Source organism: Tiliqua scincoides, chromosome 2 (genome assembly GCF_035046505.1).
Source record: "Tiliqua scincoides isolate rTilSci1 chromosome 2, rTilSci1.hap2, whole genome shotgun sequence".
NCBI classification, from domain to species: Eukaryota; Metazoa; Chordata; class Lepidosauria; order Squamata; family Scincidae; genus Tiliqua; species Tiliqua scincoides.
The window spans coordinates 40917812-40944651 of NC_089822.1; the positions used below are offsets into that span (position 1 = coordinate 40917812).

General features: G+C 43.8%; 1 protein-coding gene across 1 annotated transcript in view; it reads right to left on the bottom strand.

The window, feature by feature from the left end:
- Positions 1 to 2654: 2654 nt before the first annotated feature.
- Positions 2655 to 26840, bottom strand: part of KIAA0825 (KIAA0825 ortholog) — a 309279-nt gene continuing 285093 nt past the window's right edge. The window contains exon 20 of the mRNA XM_066615910.1: positions 2655 to 2850. Within this exon, the coding sequence (XP_066472007.1) occupies positions 2727 to 2850 (124 nt within the window). The 3' untranslated portion in view covers positions 2655 to 2726. The remainder of the gene's footprint in view (positions 2851 to 26840) is intronic.

The following is a 26840-nucleotide window of genomic DNA, read 5'->3' on the forward strand; positions in this document are numbered from 1 at the left end:
CTAAAAATAGCATGCTGAACTCACAACAATTGAGATCAAAATTTCAGTGGGGGAAAAGTACTAATGCCCCCATACCCTCCACAGTTTCACCATTGGCGAAAGAGGCAGCACGCTATTATTGACAAAACTAAACTCCTGTCAGGCCACCTTATGCATTTACGAGAACAGAGTCCTTAATCTCCAAGCACTAAAGCAGCATTCTGTACTAGGTAAGTCAGGGACAGCCATTCATCCATTGTTCTTACCACTATAAATTCACACTTCTCCTATGGACTGTCAGTGAAAAACTGCACCAGAGATTACACAATGACGGATCTTAGAGTGCAGTAGAAGAGGCTATTGAAGTTTTTACTTGCTTCTCCACTTACTGTTTATCTCCCCTAGATCACAAATATAAAAGCTCAGATAGAAGGAATCACCATACTAAAGCAAGATTATGTGGTCTCACATGAGTTGCACCCTGTGTGGTTTTCTGCTTCTATGCAGGGGAGCACAGGATCAGGCTGAACAAATTAGAATAATTTCACTCAGTAATCATCATCCAAGTTAAAAATAAATAAATCCTTGAATCTCTGTTACTGTTACTATTACTGTTTGGGGGATCTGAAGTACAGGTATGCCCCTGTATCCATGGGAGTTCAGTTCCGGAACCCCTGTGGTTAAGTGAAACTGCAGATATGGGCAAATGACCCCCATCCTCTGGAGGGTCGTCTGAGCCCAGCAGAGGTTGCGGATGGATGTCCTTGGCTTCTGCCGGGCTCAGAATGAGCCTTAGAGGCAAAAACACATGATTTTCGGTTTTCCTGAAAAACTGGAAGTCAGGTGTTTTTGTCCCTAAGGCTCAGTTTGAGCCCGGCAGAGGCTGCAAATGTCCATCTGCGGCCTCTGCTGGGCTCAGATGACTCTCTCTCTGGGAAGCAGAACTCCCTTCGCCTCCAGAGGGGGCACGTGCAAGGAGCCCCCGCAGACCCAATCTCGGGTAACTGAGAGCCCAATCCTGAGGTCCGCAGCACAGCTCCGCGCTGTGGACCTCAGTCGCAAACGTGCCATAAGGCATGTTTGCAGGGCTTACCGCTGGGCTCCCACCGGAGCTAGCCCAGCGCCGGCTGGTGCTGGGCTAGTGCCCAGCGGGAGCCCGGGTTCTGCAGCTCTGTGGTCCCCTAGACCACCAGGCTGCAGAACGGGAGGTGGGGGCATGGCTGGGGGGAAGTGTTCCGAGGAGGGAAGGCGTGTCCGGGGGTGTGGGGGAGGCTTGTGGGGGGGCGGGGGAGAAGCGGATCTGCAGAGCTGAGCTCCACAGGATCCAAGGCGCTCGTGCAGGGCTGCTCACCCTACATGAGCATTTTTACTTTAGCGGTGATCTTTTGGTCGCTGCTAAAGTGAGTAGCCCCATTGCAGGGCTGCTTCCCTTACTCAGGGGAAGGGGACGAACGTCCCCTTCTCCTGAGAAGCCTCATGCAGTAGCGTGGGAGGCGCAGGATCCGGCGGCAGCCCTCCGTGAAGCTGCTAGGTCTGGGAGCTCTGGGCAGCTCAGGATTGGGCTGCCCATCCGCAAATATGGGGGTCCCCCTGTATAGCAGTAATATTGGTTTAAAATAATTTTCATTTCCTTAGGAAAAGTATTAAGAGTAAGCTTGGAAAGATAAAGGAAACATTTTAAAATTGGCAAAACTTTACTTCTGAATACCCAACAACTTGCAGATCAATCCTATTGAGGACTGCGCTGTTGTGCGGAGCCCATTACGACAATGGAAGTGACTTCCACTGTTGTAAAATGGAGCATACAGTGCTACAAGATCCAAGATACACCAAAAGTGGCAGCGAGTGTCCAAGGAGGCCTACAGATGACCCCAGGGTTGCCATGAGGGTAATTAGAAATATATTTTACTTACTTCCTGTTAGCCCTTGGATCACCATGCCCACTGCTTGATGCAATGTGCAATTTTTTTGCACTGATGAATCGGCAAGGGGATAGAAAATAGGATTGGGTGCTTTGCCTTGATATGGGGCACTCATATTGTCAGTACTGATAGACTGATCAGCTGCCAAAGTTGTCAAATTTTGTTGGATTTCACAATGTGCTTTGGATTTTGCAAATCATTCTTAATATGGCCTTCAAACCTTTGGTATCCACATTGTAAGTACATTGTGAAAAACAGTAATTCTCTTTTTGTCTTGTCTTGTGCACAGCTCCTTTTATACATTTTTATTTCAGCTCCCTGTAGATAATGAAAATAATTAAACTATTATATTAGTGATAATTATCTAAGAATAATGATGGTGAATTTATCCACTGGCTTTAAGCTTTAGTTTTCAGAATGTTTCTAAGTTAGTAGACATTTATTAGTAATTCAATCATTTTATATTTAAAAATTTACTGTTATTTTAAGAATTTAAGAATGTTTCTAAGTTAGTAGACATTTATTAGTAATTCAATCATTTTATTTTTAAAAATTTACTGTTATTTTAAGAATTTTTAAAATGATTTTAATTTTCTGATATAGTTTACAAAGTAAAAAACATAGACCCATGTAACTATAAATAGCACAAAAAGGTAACAACATACAATATCTAAGCATTCCTGAAAAAAGAAAAGAAACCATGAACAGAACAGAACTTATACATACTACACTGAACTTCTTTGGAATGCCACCTGTTCTCAAGGTATAGCAAGTTCCCTTACTACTTCTTTGTTAAAGGTATTTAGTGAAACAAACATACTATTGTCAAGTTTTCTGTTGTACTTCATCTTCTGAGGCAAAAGACGATGGGATGAGACAAAGATTTTTTAAATGTTCCAGCATCACTTTTTCCTCTTCTTCCAGAGTTTCTCCCTCTTTCATCTCCCATCTGAAATGTTTAAAAAAAAATTATTTACCCATGTATTATGTTGGCACCATATATATTTGCTAAATATGGTGAAGCCAATGTATTTTGCTTCCCACTGGTTAGCTTTATTAATATTGTGTGATATATATGTATTTTATATGTTTTTCCATTTCATAATTTATCTATCTATTTATCTATCTATATCCCCTGGGGGCTGGGGATAAGAATAGGCCCTCAGTTTGGCTGTACTTGTCGTAAGAGGCGACTAAACAGCCACCGGGTAGATGGGACTCGTTAGCCTGGGAAGGCAGCTCATCTGAGAGAAGGAAAACTCTGATCCCAAACCTCCACTGCCTTGTGGCTACATCCAGTTATAGAAAAGGCTTCAGGAGTCAACCTCGAGGCAAAATTCGGAGCCGGAGTCCCTGAGGCAGTTCATGGCTGAACACAGTCACGTTCTGGCAACTCCTGCGACGCCGCTGGAACCAACCGTATTGGCCTCTGCCTTTCCATTGGACCATTTCAGCGATGTGGAGAGGGGGGATTTGCTGCTTGGGTAACAGCCTATCCTCCATACCTACTTTACCCAGGATTCGCGCACTGGAGAGGACACTCTGTTCCAGAGCGTGACACCATAGTCTTCCGAGACTAAAGGATGCCAACAATTTATCTATGCGTGTTGTATGCCATCTTGGGTGCCCTTCAGGGAGAAAGGAGGGATTTAGATCAAATAAATAAATAATTTTCCTAATGAGCATGTAATAGACCAGGTTTGGTCTCTGTGATTTACCACTTCAGAGAACTTACTCAAAACATCTGCTCTCTTAAGGAAGCAGGGATGAAAGCCCTAGGAAAAAATGGCAATTTCTTACTGTGAATTTCTTTTCTCTGAAACTCCCTGAGGCATTTCCAAGATCATCAGGAAGGTGTCTCCCCCCCCCCCCAGCTATGTAGACAGGATCAACCACTACAGTTTATCATGGGGTGTCAAATTCGTTTCATACATAGTGCCGAAGTTAGCATTCATGGTGCCTGCTGAAGGTTGAATGTGACTCCATTAAACAGAAAGTGACATCTTTAAGCAGATGATGGCCAGAAATAAGCACTTTGTTTTCACAGAGAAACTCATTAACTACAAATGACAGAATAGAAAATATGCAAATATTTCTAAGACATAACACTGGGAGAGCCCACTTATAACAAGGGCCGGATAAATTGCTTCCAGGGGCTGCATTCAGCCCACGGGCCTTATGTTTGACATCCCCAGTTTATCTATTCAGGGAGAGGAGCCAAATCATCTTCCTAGGCTGGACTGAAATGAAGCAGTCTCTCACAGCTCAATTCTAAAGGCAGCAACGGGTGCAGTAGTGCCAAAGCAGTTTCCACAGCACTGCAGCAGCTGCCAGAGGTTACCTTGGGAAAAGAGGACTTTTGTCCCCTTTCGCAAGGGAAAGCCCCAAGTCCTGCAATGGGGCTTCTCATGTCTGCACTGGCTATTTTGAGAGACTCTGTCCGGCCAGAAGGCCAAACACAGAGTTCAGGATCTGGCAGAGCAGGTCCCTCCCCCCAGAAAACCTCCCCTGCCCCCTCTGGAGCTCTTATCTAGCTCCAGGCGGCAGCTGGCCAGTGCTGGGTTCAACATCAACTGGCACTGGGCCAGTGCCGGCACTGACTCAGCACAGGGTGTTGCGGGCGTGCCTTACAGCATGTTTGCAACACCCAGCGTCACCACTGGAGGTCGGCACCAGTACTGGCCCAGCTCAGGCTGGCCCTCAGTTACTTAGAAGGTGGTTGCAGAGACCCTAATCCCCAGAGACTTATCTGTGACAAAGGTAAAATCTTCCAGCTTTCTGGATACTGTCATCCTATCAGGCAGTAATGAAAGGCTGATCTAACATGCAGAGTACACCAGTTCCATTGCTGCAAATGGCCCGGTTTGGGGGTAAATGGCTGCCCTTTGGGGAGAAAAGCCAGAAACAAACTAAGTAAATAACTACTGGGAGGAAATATCATGGAATTTGAGGGCAAACAAGGCTTATATGTCAGATGAGGACCAGGCATTGCCTGTCTTACTTACTTACTTACTTACTTACTTACTTACTTATTTATTTATTTATTTATTTATTTATTTATATCCCACTTTTCCACCCCACTTGGAGTCCTCAAGGCGGCTTACAAAATATTCAATATAATAGATAAAACAATGCTAAAACATTAATAAAAACAATTAAAACCATAAAACAGTAAGACACAGTTGGATCATTAAAAGATGTTCCATAAAAAGTGCCAGTCCCCCAGTGTCAGCATTCAAAAGCTTCTCTAAATAAAAAAGTCTTGAGACCCTGCCAAAAGACAAGGGACAAGATACGGATAGCTGATGAGAGTCCCTGCTCAGATCTGGCCAAAGAAATCACCATAATAATATTAGCATTAAATTGTTACATTTACAGCCTGGCTCCCAAACATATTTCCTCAGATTTAAGACCACTGATTTTAATGGAATTCACTTCCAAGTTGTGCTCAGAATTGTGCCCTTAATTTCACCACAAGGTATAGTAATGTTACTAAATTTCATATTCACTGAAATTAGTCAACAGGGGATAATAATTTACAGTACATTTAACTAAATTTAATCCCAAGTAGTCTAGCTTTACTTTGGGTAGTGTATTGTGCCATTGTCTTGTTTACACACACACACACACACACCCCCCCCACACACACAAGGGATCTGGTTTACTGTCTTGATTTGTTCTATAGAAAAAGCTAAATGTCTCAGTAGTGGAACTTTACCATTGCATTTCTTTGCAGTAGAAGCACAAGAATGTTCCCTAAGGAGCAACACAGCCAAAAGGAAATGGTTGTTAGATGTGTGAGTGTTAATGCGTTACACAAGCTACTTCTAATTTGACATTTTATTGCTGTGAAGTGTTTGCCCCTCTGGACTTCCAACACAGGCTATTTTAAAGGGAATGTGTTGTAATAAGGAAGCAATATTGCCCACTTATACAACAAGAATTAAGAATCCAGTGCAGGGGAACACTTATATGTTAGTAATATAACCGTACTATAACTATAACTGTAGCTGATAACAAAATCCACAAATTGATTGATAAGTAAGTTTCCATAAGGATTACCAGAATTAAACGCAATGGAAGTTCAAGATCAAATTCAAGCTATGGCAGGGTTGAAATAAGAGACAAACATGAGTGTTTTCCAGACCCCCACCCCAGAAATTGTGGGTAAACGAAGTGAGTGAGATATAGCACTTGCAAGCCACACATCCCCTAATGCTGCCCATGACCTATGAGAACCATGAGTTTGTCATTTGTATGAAAGCTGTATTATTGGAGGGCTTATTCATACAATTTAAAACTTTGGCCAATCCAGGGTTCCAAATAGTGTGTATAAGTTATCCGCGGTAAAACATGGCTCCTTTCATACAAATGGGAAATGCATGGCTGTCAGGGGACATAGCTAGCTTGTTGTCGGCTCTGCGGAGCATGGCAAGCAAGCACAATCTCACTCCTGCATTCATTGAATGTAGTAGGAGTTTCACAGCCCAATCCTATCCATACTTTCCTGGGAGCAAGCCCCATTGACTCTAATGGGACTTACTTCTGAGTAGACATGCATAGGATTGGGCTGTTGGAGTGGAAGTAGGAACACTGTTTTCTTAACCAGGTTATGGCCTTATAGAATTGTGCCACTCTAAAATGAAGGAGTCTTCTAAAACTTAGGAACGTATGGCAACATCTACTTTACACAGAAGATCTAAAAGGCAAGTCATTTTCATATGAAGATAACAAATATAGGCTAAACGACATCCATTTATATTGACAGTCAAAAAGGGAAACTCCTCCAGGAATTCTTGGGTCCGGTCATATCAATGGCAAATCTCAAAGGAACTGGGCCAAAGAATCTCTGGCATCTGATTCTGCACTCCAGACTTATACTTGTTTAGGCAATTCTCTTTGACTGAAATTAAAAAGAGTCATATCACGTAGGCCGATTGATTCATTCAGTGCCTGACTAAACAAACTGGGAACTCAGAATCTGATTCAGTTTTTTCAGATAAAACCGTCCTTGGATAGACATTTTTAGCACTATTCAAAGCTATTACTGGAACAATTTTTGCACTAGAAAGCACAGGATTTGGGATAACCTGTTTAGAAATGTTAATAAACCTTCTGTTTCATTTCCTGCACAGTATAGCTGCAGAAACTTGTGGCAAGAATCAAAGCAATGTTCTTATGCTTGATTTTATTGATTAAAATACATGTATACCATCTTTCTGCTTTTGAAAAGGCAGTAATAGTTACTACCTCTTTAAAAAGGCAGTCCAGAAGGCTTCAGACTGAGGCCATATGAGAAAACAGAGAGACCTTTGCAGCAGAAACTTCATGCTACTAGTTGTTCCTGTCTGATCTCCTCAGGGGACCAAATAATCCTAGGCTCAGATGAAGTAGAAATAAGTCTGCAGATAAGTTGTTCCTGAAGTCAACAGGCACAGGTCTACTCATGAATAAATTTATGCAACTGCTTTAATTGAAATGTCAAATGTGGGATATCCATCTAACATATCTTTCCAGAGAACTGGATTCCATTTCAGATAGCATTATTCTTTTGCATTATTATTCTTCATATGAAAATCTGCTCATTCACTTTAAATGTAGTCAATCCTTTCCATGAAGAGAGAAATCTGTACATATAAGCAGTCTTCCATACTGATGCCAATGCACGTCTGGATGCACAACCCCATCTGAGCCCTATTAAACTGGCTGAAGGTCTCTTTAGATATGAATGGGGATGCGCCTCTGCATCCAAAGCCACCAGTTGTTATGCCTGACTTGTCGTTTGGGGCTCCAGCTGAATTACAGCCAATGAGTTTTCAGTGACTTATTATATTAGAGCTCATTTTTAATTTTGCACTTATACTGATTCCCAATATCAGGTTTGGAAATGCTTTTCTTAAAGAAAAAATTAACATCATGTTTTGTACATATGTTGTGGCCATATTTACTAATATATAAAGAAATATAAAATACTAGCAGTTTATCAACTATAACTTGCTTGTTTCCTAGAAAGGAATGCATTATTATGTTTAAAGTAACCAAAAAGCATAAAAAACAGTAGGAGTCAAGACAGCAAATGATCATCACAGTTCCAAAACGGATAAAAAGCCTGTCTCTGTGTTCAAATGGAAGGCACGATTCAACATTTATAACTCAAGAGATGTCCAGAATGGAACATGCTTTTATTAGCATTTCTAAAACGCATAACAGTTATTTTGGCAGTAGCAGCTGGCAAGACTGCAGGGATGTACCAGTTCAAGTAATATGAATGAATTTATTTTAAAATACTGGCTCCATCAGTTGAACAGCCAACTTTCAACCTGTGTTATTTCAAATTAACAACAATGTTGCTTTCAGAGAAGTCTTTTAAATGCATAATTGGCACACACTTAATTTAGGATGAAATTAGAATTTTTGAAGATTAAATTAAATTTGCTGTCCAAATTGGTACTAGAAATGCTTGGACCCAGTCATGGTGCCAGTACTGAATACTTGGCTTATGATGAACATAGCCATCATGTAGTGTAAATGCTAGGAAATGTAATACAGATAACTTTATTTCCTTCAGAATTGTTATAATTAATTTTGACACAAATTATAAACACAATCTAGCCAAAGTCCCATTGGTTTCAACAAGAGAGACTAACAGCCCAATGCTAACCAACTTTCCAGCACTAATACAACGACAAGGAAGCCCCACAGTATGGGAACAAATGTTCCCTTACCTTGAAGAGGCCTCTGTGACTCCCCTCCCCTCCCCTCCACTGCAGGATGCAGCACATGCCCCACTGGCACAGCTGTATCAACACTGGACTTAGGATAGGGTTGTTAAGCATATGCTTCATTCTCCTATCAAAATTAAGGGGACTTCAGGATCAAGCCCCATACATTTACAGTAAAATAACAAAGGGCTGAATCCTATCCAACTTTCCAGTGCTGAGGTGTATGCCAATGAGGTGTATGCTGCATTCCTGAAGTATCCTGCAAACAATCACTGGCACCTCCTCAAGGAAAGGGAATATTTATTCCCTTATGTTGGGGCTCCATTTTGGCTGTATTAGTGCTATAAAGTTGGAAAGGACTGAGCCCAAAGTCTTGTAAGGAACAGGGACGGGGCCTGGAGGACTAAACTGCTCAACAAAACAGATTATGTTTATATACTGTTGTCCTCTGAGTAGTTGTCTCTGCAGCCCCATGTTTCTATACCTCCACCCTATCTCCAAAGGTTCAGAGCCACTTATTTAAAAAAACCCTAAGACAATGCAATAAATCAATACAGTATAAAACTGTACAATACTATAAATACAGTTGCATCAGCAACAAAGTATAAATCAAAGAAATACGAAGCATCTAATCATCCATGCAACTAAAAAAAGCATGTTTTTTAATTTATACTCTGCCATTCCAGTTAAAAACTCCACAAGGTGGCCCACAAGAATATCAAACACAATATTTAAAATTGGAAGGGAGCATGAGTCAAAGATGGAGTAGATAACATGGAATGGATACTATGAAAAGTTCTCAAATTGAGCTGTTGCACCAGCAAGAACAAAAGTGCAAAACAAAGGCTTATAATGGGAGCATGAAGCCCACACTTTCCTGACTCCAGCTGGACCCTGATCTGAAGTCAATGTCTGGGCCCTACTGAAAGGACCCATTGGCAGAGAGAGGAACAGTCAAATTCAAAGCGCATGTTGTGCCAGAGCAGACCCCCTTTTGTGTTTGCACCAACTTGTGAGCTTGCTGCGCTGGTATAACAATGTCTACCGTTCCAATCCTCACGCAGGCCAGCACAGGTGAGTGTTGTGATATACAGTGTAAGGGTGGAAGAGGGGGGTGGGAGGGCATTCCAGAGGTGGAAAAGGGGTGTTTCTGGGAAGGGGGAGAGTGGAACAGGGGGAGGATTGGGCCAGGAGAGGGCAGGATCAGCAGCAGCAGCGCATGTTGTATCCTAACCTCCACTCTTCAGCATCAGAGCCCTACACAGGCTGCTCGGATTTGCACCAGCTAAAGAGCTGACACAGATATGAGTAGGCCCACAGCGCAGACCCATAGTGCTACATGGGGTAAGGGGAAAATATCCCCTTACCCTGAGATGACCTCCAGCCCACTCCTACCCTGGTAGGATACAACACAGACTATTTGGCCTGACTCTGTCCGGCACAGGTTAGGCTGCCAAAATACACTTAGGGCGCAATCCTAACCCCTTATATCAGTGCTTTCCAGCACTGGCATAGCAGTGCCAATGGGTCATGTGCTGCATCCTGCAGTTGGGTGTCACTCATGGAGACCTCCTCAAAGTAAGGGAATGTTTGTTCCCTTACCTCAGAGCTGCATTGCCCTTAGTGCTGGAAAGTACTGACATAAGGGGTTAGGATTGCGCCCTTAACTGCCTTTCCTGAACCTGGGCTCCAATCTATCTTTGCCATTGCTCTTGAGGTCTTGGGGGGATGGAAGAGGACTGGAAACAAGATGGGGTCAAATGGGGAATGTCAGTTTCTCTGAGATCTCCATCTCCTTGGGAATATCTCTACAGACTGCATATACTAGTTGGCTCTCAAGGGCACGGTTCTCCACAAGTTCCTGGTAGATATCTGGGTCACAGTAGCTTGGCCAGAAGAGGTTCCTTGGAATTCTGATATGGTTGATGCCCAGAAGGATCCGACTAGGAAATAAGACAGCTCGAAAGTGGCATGCCACTTCTGCCATCTGCCATATCAAAAGATAGAGACAATGAAGCAGGACAGGAGATGAGAGGAGATCAGTGGTTAAGGGGCTGATCTTGCCCCCCTCATGTTACTGTTGCTGGGAAAGAACAGGGGAACACTGGAAGACATGGGCTGCTGCAGCCACATCACCCTATTCATTATTGGCAGTCTGAATATCTGTAGCTTTCATTAGAATTAGGGTGCAATACTGAGGTGCTTATGGGCTGGCGCACGTTCCTTGCACAAAGCTCAAGGTTGGGCTGGGAGGAGATGGGGAGGAAGCAGGAGGGAAGCGTTCCTGGGTAGGGGGAGGGCTGGTGGTGGGTGGTCCCGGGGGCGGGAGGGGGAGCAGGAGGCGGGGATGGGATCTGGTAGTTATGCTGGATCCCAACCCCCGTTTCCCGGGGGTTTGGAGCAGCGTGAAGTTGCTCTGGTCTCCTCGGAGTAAAGGCGCCTTACCAGGAGGTAAGGGGGAAAGTGTCCCCTTGTCTCTGGCTGAGCCGCCTTGGGCCTCTATCCTGCACCAGATACAGGAGGCGGGGATGGGATCTGGTAGTTATGCTGGATCCCAACCCCCGTTTCCCGGGGGTTTGGAGCAGCGTGAAGTTGCTCTGGTCTCCTCGGAGTAAAGGCGCCTTACCAGGAGGTAAGGGGGAAAGTGTCCCCTTGTCTCTGGCTCAGCCGCCTTGGGCCTCTATCCTGCACCAGATACAGTACAAGCCTCTTGGCTTGCCTGTTCCAGAGCAGGGTAGGATTGTGCCCTTAATCTCATACGAACACAACTGCTGGCAAAGAAAACGCAAGTAACCGTTGAAAAGAAAATATTTGGTGTAAACTAGCTGGTGATCAGTACTTTTCTTTATAGTTGAGAACCAACCATTATAGTTATTCAATTTCAAGAGCTCTGAGGAATATTCAGAGCTGAGATATTGTATTCTGAGATATTGTAGAGCAGGGGTGCCCAGCACGTCGATCGCAATCAACTGGTAGATCACGAGGCAAAATGAGTCGATCGCGGAGCCCTTAGTGGATCGCGGAGCCCAGCTCAGTGCCTGCCCGTCCGCCTCTTGCCCACTAATTTTATTTATAGCGCGCTTGCAGCGCCGCACTTCAAAGACACAGGCAGGCGCTCATCACTGGCTGAGCGGGGAGAAGCCCCTCCCCTCCTGAGAAAGAGGGCCGCCTCTCAGCTCAGCTCTCCAGGCTGGTCTCTCCCCTTCTCTGCCTGCTGCCCTTTCAGCAAGCAGCAGGGTGAACAGACTGCTGCCTTTCTCTCCTGCGGGGGGGGGGGGGGGAGCCAGTGCTGCTTTCTCCAAAGCCCAAGGCTTGTACATCAAAGTTGTGCAGAGGCTCTGATCCAGACAGCCACTTGCTGGAGGGGCTTTGGATTGCTGTGTGACTTCTGGAAAAGGTGGCTTGCAAACCTAACAAGGTTATTTTTTTTTTTGGTTTAAAAAATATTTCAATTGGCAGCCTAATCCTAAGCATGCCTACTCAGAAGTAAGTCCCATTAGAGTCAATGGGACTTACTCCCAGGAAAATGTGGATAGGATTGGGCCCCCAGTTTCCTCCTCATACATGCCTGCGCACATACAAAACTAAAGAGTAATGTTCTTTTCCCCACCCCTTAACAAATATTTTCCCTGGAGATCCAAAAGCAAAGCCCCCATTCTTTCAATTTGCTCACTTGTTTTCCTACAGGATTGGGGGGGGGGGAGAGAGAGAGAAACTGATTTCATCTAGGATAATTCTGTTATGGCAAATGCTATTATTGTAAAAAAAAACTCTGGTAGATCTCTGGGCCTTGCTGGGTTTCAAAGTAGCTCTCGAGCCAAAAAAGTGTGAGCACCCCTGTTGTAGAGTGTATGTGTAAGTTTTGCTATTTTAATTGCTTCTTCTGTAACCTCCTAATTTTCTCAGATTTGTTGGAAGTTCTCTCTTTATGTTGCAGCAGTGAAGCAGCCTTCTGATAATACAGTGCCTTGTGTATCCCAAGAAATCACTTTTCAGGTAATTTCCGTACACAAAAGATGCAGCCAGCCCACATTTTTACTGGTGTGTAATTTACTTTTGGCCGACAAATGAGCAATTTAGATTTGTTTGTAACAAAAACAAATTCCTCTTTCTTTGGTTGATTTTAACTGTACTGTTGCAGCATTGTCACACAGTAGAAATATCACTCGTATTCAAATATATTTCACAGATAAAGCATTTTGTGGATGGAGGGGAGGGTAAACTGACACAAAATTAAATATGTCTCCATGATAAAAATAACTTGCATAAAAACAGTTGCAGGAAAGGTGAATTATCAGGTAAGCATTTATCTAATAATTTTAAAGATCATAATTACACAGGGTGTGTATTACAAGGCTTAAGAACTATTAAAACATTTTAATTAAATATATTTTAAATGAAATTTCCATAAACCATCAATTGTCACTTTCAGCAACTTTAATAAATGCTTTAAAATAGCATCAATCTAAATTCCAAATCTTGATCCCAGATCACTTACTATACTAGGCCTGTAATCCTATACATACTTTCCAGGGGGTAAAGCTGAAATCCTACACATTTAGCGCCCAATCCTTTGCAACCCGCCCACCCCATGGTACAATAACACTGAAATGGCCACCATTATAATCTGTGGAGCAGCAGCAGCAGCTGGAGGTCTCCTTGGGGTAAGGGAACATTAGTCCCCTTACCATGTGTAGCACCACTGCAGCCCCTATCGGTCTACTTGGATCAGTACCAGAGAAATCACTGGTGCAAATTTGAGTAGCCCATGTCAGGCTTTCAGGCCTGCATACAAGGGGGGGGCGAACTGGACCTGGCGGCAGCCTCAGGCACCATCCCCACCCCCTCCCAGGCCCGAACAGCCATGTGGGCCACCCTCCCCCTGCCCAGAAACACACCCTCCCTGTCCTCCCCTGTCCGAGAACACTTTTCCACCGCTCGACGGGACACTTATTTTCGGGTGCTTGTGCTGCTTCTGCTGCCAAGTGCCACAAGCCTTCTCACTGGAGCCTCTCCCCTCCCGGTCACTGCAATGTGCCTTACAGCACGTTTGCGATGGCTGTTGCCTGGGCAGCACGCATGGAAGCTGTGCTGCCCAGGTGGTGGACTGGGCTGCCCATGGAAGTAAGGCTCACTGAACCAAATGATGCTTACTTCTGAGCAAATATGCATAGAATTGTACTGTAAGTTGCTCTTTCCCATTATTCCTCAATGTACAATATACAAATACTTCAAAAGTTACATGTGCCATATTTTATTAAATGCTCCCTTCTGAATGCTCTCATACCTGCAGTAGCTCTATTGCCCCTGCACTCCATCCTGCACTCCCCCCTTCACCACATGCTGCCTTCTCTTTCTCCAGCAGCAGAGCTCCACATGTGTCAAGAGACCTGGCTGCCACATGCTTGGCCTCTGGTTTCAAGACACAAAGCAGTGCTCGTCAAAACGCTGACTGAGACAGCCCCAAGCCCTGCACACTGCTTTATGGTCTTTATTTGCCTCACATATCTGTTTTCCCAATTATTTCTGCTACTCAGCCTTGACTGCTACGCAAAAACAGCCATCATGTGTAACACTGCCACCCACAATATTCACTGTAGCTACTCGCCTATAAGTCGATTTCACAGGTAAGCCAAGGGCAGATTTTGAGCCAAAAATCATGGAATTTTTATGACCCTCGTATAAGTCCAGGGAGGGGTAAAACTTGGGGGGGGGTGTCTGACTATAATTTTGCCCGATTTTATCCAAGGCCAGATCCTGAAAAATGAATTACCAGTACAATCTGCTTATACCAGAATCCAAATTAAATGCCTTTAAAAACAGAATTCTTCCCCCAGAATGCATCATCAAGTTGTTGGCTGTTTGCCAGTCTCTAAGCAGTAGATTCAGAGCAATGGACCTCTGTTGGGGGGCAGTGGGGAAGAGGAGAAGCTCACCACAATTACCCTCCCACATGCTGCTTGAGCTGGTGAGTACTGCCTGTAGATCTAATAATGCCTCCCTCGCCCCCCAAAAAACTTGCTCTTTTGTTATTTTCATGTCTTTTGTTGAATCCCCCTCCTGTTCTCCCCATTGCCCACTGCCAAGACTAAGATGTATAGAAGGAGATTTTTCTAGTGGCTGAAGCTGCTCTCTCTCTTCCAGTGACAGTGCTCTCTCTCTCTCTCTCTCTCTCTCTCTCTGCATGTGTGTGTGTGTGTCTTGTCTGTGTATCTCTCTCTCTGTGTATGCGAGAGTCTTTCTCTCTCTGTCTCTCTCTGTGTTTGTTTGTTTCTCTGTGTGTGTTCATTCCCCGTTTAAGCAAGAGAGGAGCATTACAGGCAAGCACTAGGACCTGGGGAAATTTCTCTCCCTGCTTCCTCAGCCTTGTCTTGCTCTCTTGCACACAGAAGAGTGTGTTTGCAAGCTTCACGTCTTGCTGATTGCTTTGATTCATGTTCCTGCACCCCATCGCCTACTGCCAAGACAAAAGAGGTGTGTAAAGGGAGATTTTCCAGAGGCTGAACTGTGCTAAGTACTGGCAGGGTATTTGCGTGTGTGCGTGCATGTGTTTGTTCATTGCCCCTGTACAAATAAGAGAGAAGGAGAAAAGGCAAGTGCTAGGACTCAGGGGAAATCTCTCTCCCTCTCCCCCCTGACCCATGTGACCTGGGGATAGGGTGAGGGAACAATCTATGCTGATTTGTTTGGTAAAAATTTCTCACCTTGTAGGTGAGTATCTACAGTATATATGTTTTTTAACATAAAGTAGTTCAGAAAGCAGTTTACATAGCTAAATAAGCAAATGCGTCCTTATCCCCAAAGGACTCATATTCAACCGGCACCAAGGAGACACTAGCACAGCCACTGGAAAAAATGCCATGCTGGGGTGAAGAGGGGCATTTGCTGTCCCCCTACTAAATAAAAGAGGACACCACTTTAAAAGGTGCCTTTTTGCCCAGTTAGCAGAGGTAGACATCACTGTATTATACGGAATCATGAAAGACCGTACTGGAGTACAGTGGGCCCTTGGTATCCACAGGGGATCCATTCCAGGACTCTCTGTGGATACCAAATTCTGCAGATAGTGAAAACCACCAGTGGGCCCTGCCTCACAAACTGGAAATGCCTTTCAGAAGTCTCCAGGGGACTAATGAGGCACAGAGAGGCTGTACGCAACCTCCCCACGCCTCAGAAGCCCTCCTGGACATGACTGGAAGGCACTTTAAGTTGTGTCCTGGACATCTCTGAGACCCTCCAGCTGCAAGCTCGGCATCCACATATATTCAAATATGTGAATGCCAAGCCCATGCATAAGAATGGCCTCTATACCAGTGGCAGCTAGGAGCTATATAGAGATTCAGGGGGAGAAGTTAGAACAAGGCCTCTGTTTGTTCAGTACACTTGTCTGCCCTATTCTGTCTCACACTGAACCAATGCAGCTATCCAATTCCAGTGGAAACTTCAGAAGCTGCCACTGCCTTTTTGCAGAAGCAGTTGAGAAGAATATGAAGGCAGTTTGACTTTTACACCATTGTAAAGAGCCTTGCACTGCCAGAATAATAGTACCAGCTGTACAAGGAAGGCCTCAGTAGGAGTGGGGCCTTAGACTATGAACCACCTATTGAAAAACAGGACAGTAATGGCTGTAGGAAAAAGGAACTATGACCCAGGAAATCAGCACGGATGGGCAAGTTAGGTGCGGCTTGACTCGACTCATGTCTCCAGTCTCTGCCCTGACTTGACTAAAACATGAGTCATAATGGAGGCACTTCCCAAGTTGCCCAGTGCATTTTTGTGACTCAAAAAGACTTGGGTGTCGAGTTGTTCCCTTTAAAAAGCCCACTGTGGCATTGCAGAAGAGAACGGGGCTACTGTGGGGCTCTGTGTGTGCTTCGGCATTCCCTTTAAACACTCTCCTGCTGTCTCCACCCATTCCACCTGTCAGGCAGCAGTGCAGAATATGCCAACCCATTCTCTTCCCACTCGCCACGACAAAGGAAACCCCACTCACATCATGGGCAATGCAGGGATGCAAGGAGCAAGGATGCATCCTAGCTCTGCAAGGCAGGAGGGTGCGGGATGGGGGGGGGGAGTCCACAGGTAAGCCCCTGTGAGCTTAGCCACAGCACAGGTAGGTTGAATCAAGCAAGACTAGAGAAGGCATGCTGCTCAGACACACAGTGACTGACAATTACTTTCAGGCATGTTTCTAGAACAAAAGAGGGGTGTTCTGGGGGCCAAAGTATGCACTATCCAGGCATCCAATAATAACAGCCTAATTATCAGCCTAACAACCTGGACATGGGAGAATCCTCTGCGTGTCAAACAAGCAGCAGCACACAGTCAGGAATGACATACCTCAGGTCTGCAACCTGCTTCACCTAACTGCAAGCTGCCTGGTCAGCGTGTGCTGCACCACTCAGAGACACGTCTGACCTGTAGAGTGGACTGGAGGTGTCAAAGGGTTTGCCTGACCCCCCCCCCCCCGCTGGCAAAACTCACTTTTCCCTACGGGGAAAAAACGGCTCCTCCTGTCCCTCTCCTGGAGATTAATCCTCTGTCCAGTGAATGCTCCAGGGGACCAGAGGAGGCGCTTTCTTCCCCGAGTTCATGTAGACTTGAGTCACGTGACTTGAGCTCCAATCCCTGGAAATCAGTGCCAGTGTCAAATTATTGGGTACTGTGGGTAAAACCCTGAACTAGGTCCCTCATGGCACCCAATTTACCACTTGATGGGCAGTTCCACATCACCAGTACCATGGATTCAGCAGTTGGGATGTCTAGCTGGACCTCTGACAAAGCATCAGGCTCAGCAGGAAGTAACTTTGTGTAGGGACAAATATTAACATGCCCCCAGAAAACAAAGGGCTATAGGAAGGACAGCCTGGAGCTCATGTTACATTAAGGCTACAGTCCTACACAAACTTATCCAAGTCTTATGGAACACATAGGGAATTACTTTTGAGTAAACATACACAGGCTCTCACCTTTATACCTTTTATGTTTATTTGGGATTTTTTAAAATTCAATTTTTCAATTTTTATACATTGGTGTTAAACTACTGCAACCCATTCCAAGAACTTGGGATGAAATTAGTTAGATATTGAAGTCTACAATCTTATACACACTTACATGGGAGTAAGCCCTACTGAACTCAGTAAAGCTTATTACCAAGTAGACTTGCATAGTGTTGTGCTATAAATGAAGTATAATAAGGTTTAGAGTAGAAATAAACCGCAGGAGGAAAAAAAATACTCTAAGGAAGAAACCAAAAGTTGATTTTTTTGCTTGTTTTTATTGTCTTAATGGGTCAAGGCTATGGGAGGGCATCATGATGTATTCCTGCACTTCTACATTTACTGCTACAACACTGCTAGCAACTAATGAGGAAAGAATGATCTGTTTACCATATCAGCGCATGTGAGAAGCCCAGAATGCCTGGAGCAGCCTTCGTTTTTCACCTAAGGCTGGTCCTCCAGTCAAGGTGCCAGGCTGAGCAGAGTAAGACCTCAGTTCAAGATATGCATGTAGAGTTTAATTTTAAATCTTTTTCCTTTGGTCTGTCAGCCAGACTCTGAATTATGAGGAAACAAATTCAACTAATCTTGCTATACATTTTTCTTTGTGTGATCAAGCACAGTATGACAAGCTTAACCCAAAAAGAGCTGAAGCACCGTAACTAGAAAGAAACAATGCATTAGCTGCAGTTTTACTGATCAACACTCATAATAGATTTCATAAATTTTTCTACACACAGAAATAAGTAGACCTTCTTGAACCCTCCTTGTGATTAATTAGAAAGCCTGTCTTACATAGTTTTCTCTCAGGTGTAGTAACCTTGTAAGACCTTACCATTAAGAACTGATAAATAAATGCTTGGTTAAGCACAAACAGCTTGATAGGCAGTGAAAAAGAGTGATGATCTTGGCTTTTATATACAAGACTTACACTGTCATTTTACCTCAGAGGACCAAACAATACAAAACAGAGAGCTGTTTCTTGAAATGCCAAACATAGTAAATTTAGATTTTTTAAATTCGCTATAGCCAAGATATCCAAAGAAAAGTAGGACTTTTGAAACAGAAACAAAGCTATAGCATTGTTAATATTTGTATTCGCCTGGCCTGCTTTTCTTAAAACGATTGAAGCTGTGAAGACATATTATACTGCTGAACAGAACATAAACCCAAATCTATGTCATAATATGTATGTATATGGAAAGATAATGCTACTATTTATTCAATCTCTTAAAATGTTCTCTGAAATGTTCTCATATTACCAAAGTATCACAATATACTACAATTACCTTAAAGGAGGACATGAGATGGTCCTTTAATGGAAGTATGACAGTATAAAAATATATAATGAAATAACTGTCAAATCATACAGGTTATCCAGCATTTACAATGCTAAAAATTTGTCTCCTATGAGCATACATTATGGTAACAAAGAATGATGGTTGTTGACTCTCTTTATGTAGAGCCATATTAAGAAATTTGGACTTTCAAGATCAGTTTTTAGCCACTGAGAAGGTGAACAGTTAGAGAGTTGTATCCAAATAACAGCAAGTGAAGAGAAGCACATGAAAGGGAACTTTCTTAACCCCTCCCTCCCCACCACAGCCTCCTACCCTCCCTGAAAAGCTTTGCCCACAGAAGGTGCCTCATTCTAATTTTGGTGAACACCTCCTGCCCATGATGCTCCCCCATTCCATGTGCCAGGAGTGATGGTGGTGGGGGAAGGAGCTCAGGTGAAACGGAACGGGATCTTTGGTTTTGCCTTCAGGGTAGGGACGTTGCAGGTACAAGGAAAACAGAGCAGCTTTTAGAAGGTGGGGCATGAGTAGGCCAAAAGAGCAGAAATGTAATTATTGTCATTTTTTTTTCAGGAAGTGGGAATTGGTACTAAATAAGCAGTGTGTGTTTTGAATGGGTAGCAGTTGGGTCTTGAGGGTTGCTTACTCAGTGGTGGCACTTTTTCCTGCCATGAGGCACTCTCATCCACTGGTTGAGTGGAAATAATTTCAGGTATCGCAGCAGCAACTCATTCAGAGTGTTTTGATGGAGGACCCTCCAAAGTGTCCTTGATTCCCAGAGGCATTTTTAGGGGTTGTAGAGGACTGAAGAAGGTGGAGAGGGAAAGTTCCCATGCAAGAACATTTTTCTGCACAAAGTAGTTAGGTTACAACCCATGTTGTATGAAAAAAATCACAATTACTGAATATACAATTTATAGATTAAGGGCCCAATCCTATACAGTGTGTGCCAGCTCACTGCCAGCGCACACTGTCGCAAACATGCCGTAAGGCATATTTGCAGGCCCTAGCACCACTGGGTGGCGCTGGGTTAGTGCCAGGCGAGCATCGGAGCTCCGCTTCTTGGTGGTCGCGTGGACTGCTGGGCAGCGAAGAGGTAGGTGGGGGGAGGCAGGGAGGAGAAGTTCCGGGGCAGGGGGAGGCAGGTGGAAGGCAGGGAGGAGGTGTGCTGGGGGAGGAAGCGGGGCAGGAGGGAGGTGGAACTTGCCTACACCTGCATTTGTCATGGAGAGGTCTGGGGATTCATTGAGTGAAAATGCAAGAAAGCATAGTCACAAGAAACATTTAATGCACTAGTGGATTATTCACATATACCTCTGGATCATGGATAATATTTTTACCAGTCTTTTTCTTTACCTAATTTCTGAAAGCTCTTACCTTGACTAAGTCACCTGAGTCAGTACTATTTAATATCACATTGTTTTCTTTTGCACCTATAAGTGCTGCAACCTTCAATGAAGCACACACTAATATTGTTACAGTAAGCAAATAAACATCCAAACCAAGCTAGTCTTGACTGCCTGTACAATGCTGTAGTATTCATGTGCAATGGTCCAATCTTTGGCACAAACATCCAATTAATTTTCTTTCTCTACATGTGCATAGTGGCCAAGATGCATAGGGGAGTAGTGTGCTCAGTCATAATCATGCTTCACAAAGGCTGGAAATGTTCCCTTTGAGCTTCCAATCATTAGGCCAGCTGAAGTGGAGACAAGCCCATTGACAAGTGAGAATGGCAATAATTTATTTTCTATTGATGGGTTGTGACAAATCATGTTGGAGCTGTGGCTGCTTACTGTGGGGCTCCATGGAGGAAGACTGTGATGGGCAGAGATGAAACCCTTCACAGCTCATTTAGTCCAAATGTAGCCACCTGGGTGGTGAATCAGTTCAACATAACATCCCAGGCATTCCTGCACAAAATTAAATCACTAACAGGCAAGCTATATAGGGGTTCCTTTAAAGCATAAATCATAAAGGTTGAGCTGTCAAAATGCAGAATTCAAAATTAAGAAACACAAAAAGAATTAAAATGTAGCAGTGTCACACTTTCAAGAATATAATTACCGTATCTAATTCAAGATATAGCAGAGAGCTAGTAAAAAAAAAAGATGAACTTTAAACAGTCAAGGTGAAGAATTACAAGAAAGCAAAGAAAGAAAAAAAGCAAGCAAGAAAAAAAACCCAGAGATTTTCACCAATATTAATAAGTTAGCTCAGCAGCAGCATTTACAGAAGCTTGAGTCCACTGAAGCTGGCTGGGTACAATTAAATGTGTGTTCCTTATCAATTCACTGAACACAAATCTTTTTTTTTTTTTTTATAAGCTCAGTGCTCTGCATAGCACTAACGTTCTGTTTCAGGATATGTGCAGACTTTGTTTTTCAGGCTTTTAACTTCTTTTTTTAACATTTTTCCTCTGTAAAAAGTAAGATTATAGAATTCCCAGTTTGCTGCTTTGGTTTTAGAATACTTATTTTGTACATACGTTTACATTTTTTTTTCTGAGTAACCATTAGCTTTTTAAGAGTCCTCATAATTACACTGAACATTTTAGAATCCAACATTACAGGTATAACTTAAATATCCATTTTTCACCCACTGTTTTATCTCAAGGCGAGAAGGGCCCTTTCAAGTAAAGGAAAAAAAATCCCTTTTAAAATCAGCCTCATTTAGCTGATAGACAATCAGTCATTCTCTCTCCAGGCACTTAGAACAGCTTCAGTTGGAGACAAGTGACCCCTCCCTTTCCCCTGGAACAGGGGAAAGAATGCATAGTGATTATGACTTCAGCTTTGCATTCTTTTTGCTTTCTTTTGAGTGAGTGAAGGGAGGGGTCACTCGCCTAAGAGAGAAGCCCTTCTAAGTGCCTGGAGAGAGAGAAATTGATTGCCTGCCTGCTTGCTTGCTGCCATTCTTCTGCATTGCAATGGTCAGGAGAATATTTTTAAGCCATTGTTTTTAAAAATGGATTTTGTTTAACACAATTTTTGGCATCCACAGAGGTTCTGGAAATGGAACCCTTGCGGATGCCGAACTCAACCTGTATGTTCTTACAAACAATGTTATTTTAAAAAAGAATGTGCTAACTAAAATTGAAAGACATTAAGGACTGATTGAAAGGTTCTGTTTCTGATTAATTTTGATCACATGCCTACAAAATTTAGGGTCAGAAAAGTTTTTCCCAAACTTTATGGTGGTTTGATATGAATTTGGGATGCCGATTTCAAAAAATGGCATCCGTTTTGCCTTGTCACATCTAGTTTTGGAGATATAGTATAGCCTCATTAGTGAATGGTTCAAGCAGCTTCCTCATGAGGAAGCCATGGTGTAGAGGAATGAGGAATTGGTGTAACGTTTAAGGAAGCAAAATGTGTGTTGGCCTGTGTTATTTAAAGCTATACTAAATTCAACACTTTTCCTACAGTCAATCATTTGAAATAGCTTATATTCAACCCATACAAATTCTTAGAAAATATTAAATTTCAGTTATAATCTCAAGATGCTCAGGAAAAAAAAAATTACCCAGTTGTTAGTTTCTGACTACAAATGATGGCCACAATACTAAAACAAAACAAAACAACAGCAATTATAAACTGTATAATATATCATCTTTACAACACCAACAAGAAGTGAGTCCTCTGACTTATCGCAAACTGGATTCTTCTTCATGAAATTCTACTTCATATACAACAGACTGACATCCAAACATATGTCCCTTTACCATTTCATAGGAAAGATATTTACTTATTCAGGAAAACATGCAGCAAGCTTTTTGGTCTCCTTAAGAGCCTAATCCTGAGCTCTGTGCACTGGCTTATGGCTGGTGTGCACTGTTGCTAATGTGCCATAAGGAACATCTGTGAGGCTTAGTGTCGGCCCAGCAACAGAGCTAGCCCAGGGCAAGGTCAGCAGTCCACCACTCGTGCAGTGAGCTGCTCACAGTCAGTCCAGCGTGATGTAGGAGGCCAGCCCGGACTGCCAGGCGGCAAAGAGGTGAGTGGGGGTTTGGGGGAGGCGGGGAGGAGGTGTTCTGGGGCGGGCAGAGGCATGGTGGGGGGAGAAAGCAGAAAGGGAGGGGGCAGGACTAGTGAGCTGAGCCCTGCAATTTTTGGCTTGACACAGAACTCTGTGACTCTGCACCTGCTCAATAGTGGACGCAGAATTTAGTAGCCCCATCATGGGACTATTTTCCTTAAGTGGGAGACAAAAGTCGGTATCGCATATTCGACGACCATGTGTGGTCACATGGTTGTCGGAGGGCGCACACCCCCACCCTTCAAAAGCAACACCTCCAGAGGGTCATCTGAGCCTCCCAGAGACAGTGCATGTCTGAGCGGTGCCTCTGCGAGGCTCAGACTGAGGGAAATCACATCTTGCACAATTTCCGGCTTCCTCCATGAAACCGGAAGTTGTGGGAGAGACGCGATTTCCCTCACTCTGAGTCTTGCAGATGCAGCGCTCAGACATGCACTGCCTCTGGAAGGCTCAGACAATCCTTCAGAGGGTAGGGCAGCAGAACATCCCTTCCCTGTGGAGGGTCCACATTGCATCAAGCACTGCTTGACAATGGGGAACGCAGTCCCAATCCCCATTGTTAAGTGGCACACTTCTGTATTTTGACCCAATCATCTCAGCTACCAATGCCCTCTACCATGGCTGGAATCTTGTCTTACAATGGTCCCGTCATAGGCAGAGGACTGTACAGTGGGAAAGATGAATGCATGCACTTGACCAGGGGTGCCCAAACCCCGGCCCGGGGGCCACTTGCGGCCCTCAAGGCCTCTCTATGTGGCCCTCAGGGAGCCCCTAGCCTCCAATGAGCCTCTGGCCCTCCAGAGATTTGTTGGAGCCCGCACTGGCCCGATGCGACTGCTCTCAGCGTGAGGGCAACTGTTTGGCCTCTCGAGTGAGCTGTGGGATGAGGGCTCCCTCCATTGCTTGTTGTTTCACGTCTGTGATGCAGTAACAGCAGGAAAGGAAAGGCTAGCCTTGCTTTGTGCAAGGCCTTTTATAGGCCTTGAACTACTGCAAGACCTTCATTCATTCATATAAGTTCATCTTTAATATATTCATTAATGTAAATTTATTCAAATTTGAAATGTAAATTAATTCGGCCCCCGACACGGTGTCAGAGAGATGATGTGGCCCTCCTGCCAAAAACTTTGGACACCCCTGCACTTGACCATGACATTCAAAGAAACAAGGTGAAATAAACATAGTATGAATAGAGTTACATCCTATTTAGTTTACATCCATAATGTGCACACAGATGAAACTGCAGTAAGCAATATGATCAGTTCACACAAAGCGAGTCTTTCATGTTAATCCTGATTAAATTATATATCCATCTCTAGTACAGGTAGGGTGCAAACCAGCTCTTCACTTGGGCCGGCACAAGTCCCTTGCGTAGGCCCAGGAGGGTTGCAAACATGCCATAAGGAGGAAGGAAGCTGGGAGGAAGGAAGTTGGGCCGGTGCTCAGAAGAGTGCTGGCCTGCGGAGGCTGACACAAGCCTCCCGCCTGCTTCCTCCATGAGTATTGCGTCGGCCTGGCTGGGTCGACGCAAGGCTCGGGTGGGCAGGAGGGAGGCAGGAGGAGGCGTTTCTGGGTGGGGGGTGGGTGACCCCAGGGGCGGGCAGGTGGGGAGTGAGGGGCGGGGCTGGAATTCGGCAGTTATGCCGGATCCCAACCCCCATTCCTGGGGAGAATGGAGTGGCTTCAAGCTGCTCCACTCTCCTTGGACTTGTGCCACCTGAGGAGGTGGCGCAAGTCCGAGGAGACCCACTGGGCCAAAGGGGCCTTACCCAGGCATAAGGGCTGAGCCTCTGGCTGAGCCGCCTTGGGCCCCTATCCTGCACTGGATACAGCACAAGCCTCTTGGTTTGCCTGTTCCAGTGCAGGATAGGATTGCAACCCTAGTTTATTAGTGTACTCTGAAGTATTGTACTTCATAATTTTAATGTTAGCTTTTACACAATCAGCATTATTATCAAATAAAAAATATAGCTTTATTTAACATCACATATTTTATTTATTTACAAATTTATACTCCGTTTATCTGCCTCCTGCGCATTCAAAGCAGCTATGGGATTTGGGGATACAATTCTCTAAATTAAAGAGACTGGGCAGTAAAGAGACTGGAAATTATTCTTATATGTGTCACAGCTACCCCATTCAACAAGAACAATTTACATGTAGAAGCATGTTTCTACATATGCCTTTTGGAAACAATTTCAATGCAGGGGAAAGCTTACATTCTACAGATCACAAGCAATATCAAACAGGCCCAAATCCTAACCCACTTTCCAGGACTGGCATAGCTGTGCCAATGGGAAGTGTGCTGCATTTTGCAGTTGGGGGGCACTAAGAATATATAACTTTTGTACCTCATTTGTATTTGGTTTTACAATGTCTGCTCTTGAAGTGACCAATCTGACTCACATCACCTTCAATTGATAAGGTATTATTTGTTGTTCACCACAGTTTAATACTAATTGTAAAAACCCATGCAACGGATCAAAGCACTGATATCTAGAAAAAATGTTTGGTTAAAATTTAATTATTTGTATCCTGACCTTCCCTTCAAATAAGCTCAGTTGAACAGTCTATGGCAGTGGTTCTCAAACATTTAGCACTGGGACCCACTTTTTAGAATGAGAATCTGTCGGGACCCACTGGAAGTGATGTCATGACCAGACGTGGCAACATCAAGTTGGAAAATTTTTAACAATCCTAGACTGCAATCCTACCCACACTTACCCAGGTGTAAGTCCCATTGACTATCATTGTTAAAAGAATATACATAGTAGCCTGTTAAAAGTGCAGATCTGTAACATGTCCCCAAATGCCGTCACATACCATGGTGGCATCAATAATATATTAAAAATAAAATATTGAAATTAATGGGGACCCACCTGAAATTGACTCGCAACCCACCTAGTGGGTCCCAACCCGCAGGTTGAGAAACACTGGTCTATGTTATTAAATACTGAAATTACATCAGATCAATCTTTATGGCATATTCCTAAACAGTGGAGTAGGTGCTAGCCATCACAAAAGGGTTCTCCCATACCAGATCATAAATCACAATATCAGAATAAATCACAATTATCATACACACAGTCTAGATGCAGTGGCATCACTAGGGTTGGTGTGACTCCCATGAACTTTATTTATATATTTATTTTAATATATAACTGTACAGGTCACCCAACAAATCAGTAACCGATAAAAAGATCAGTGGCCAACTTGACACTCACACAACTCAATAAGAGTTATATTAGCATACATGGAAATGAGAGCTGACTATTATTACTATTATCTATTTTTGCACACTCATGTTGTTTTTGACTGGATTTTGTATATATCCACCTATCAAGTCCTTCCCAAGGAGCTAGGATAGGCAGCTGTTTTTATGTTGTTGTGTCACAAATATCGTTGTAGTATGTATGCTGTTCCTAGTAAGGTGGCCTTTTGTAATTGACTGATGGTGCTTGTGCTAATCCCAATGGTGTTCAAGTGCTTTACCAGGTGTTTCGGGATAGCACCCAAGGCCCCAATGAGAACTGGTATTACTCTTACTTTCCTGTGCCAGTCATTTGATTTCTATTTGACGGTTTTATACTTGATGGTTTTCTCCAGTTCTTCTATTGTTGCCAGGTATTACAATGTCTACCATCCACACTTTCTTATCCTTCTTGTCAATGGTAGTTATATCTGGTGTGTTGTGTGGCAGGTGCTTGTCGGTTTGTATTCTACAATCCCAGAGCACTTTGACTTCTTCAATCTCTACTACTTTTTCAATTTTGTGGTTCTACCACTTGTTACTTGCAGGCAGTTTATGCTTTTTACACATGCTCCAATGAATTATTGTCACAACTTTGTCATGCCTTTCTTTGTAGTCAGTCTGCATCTTCT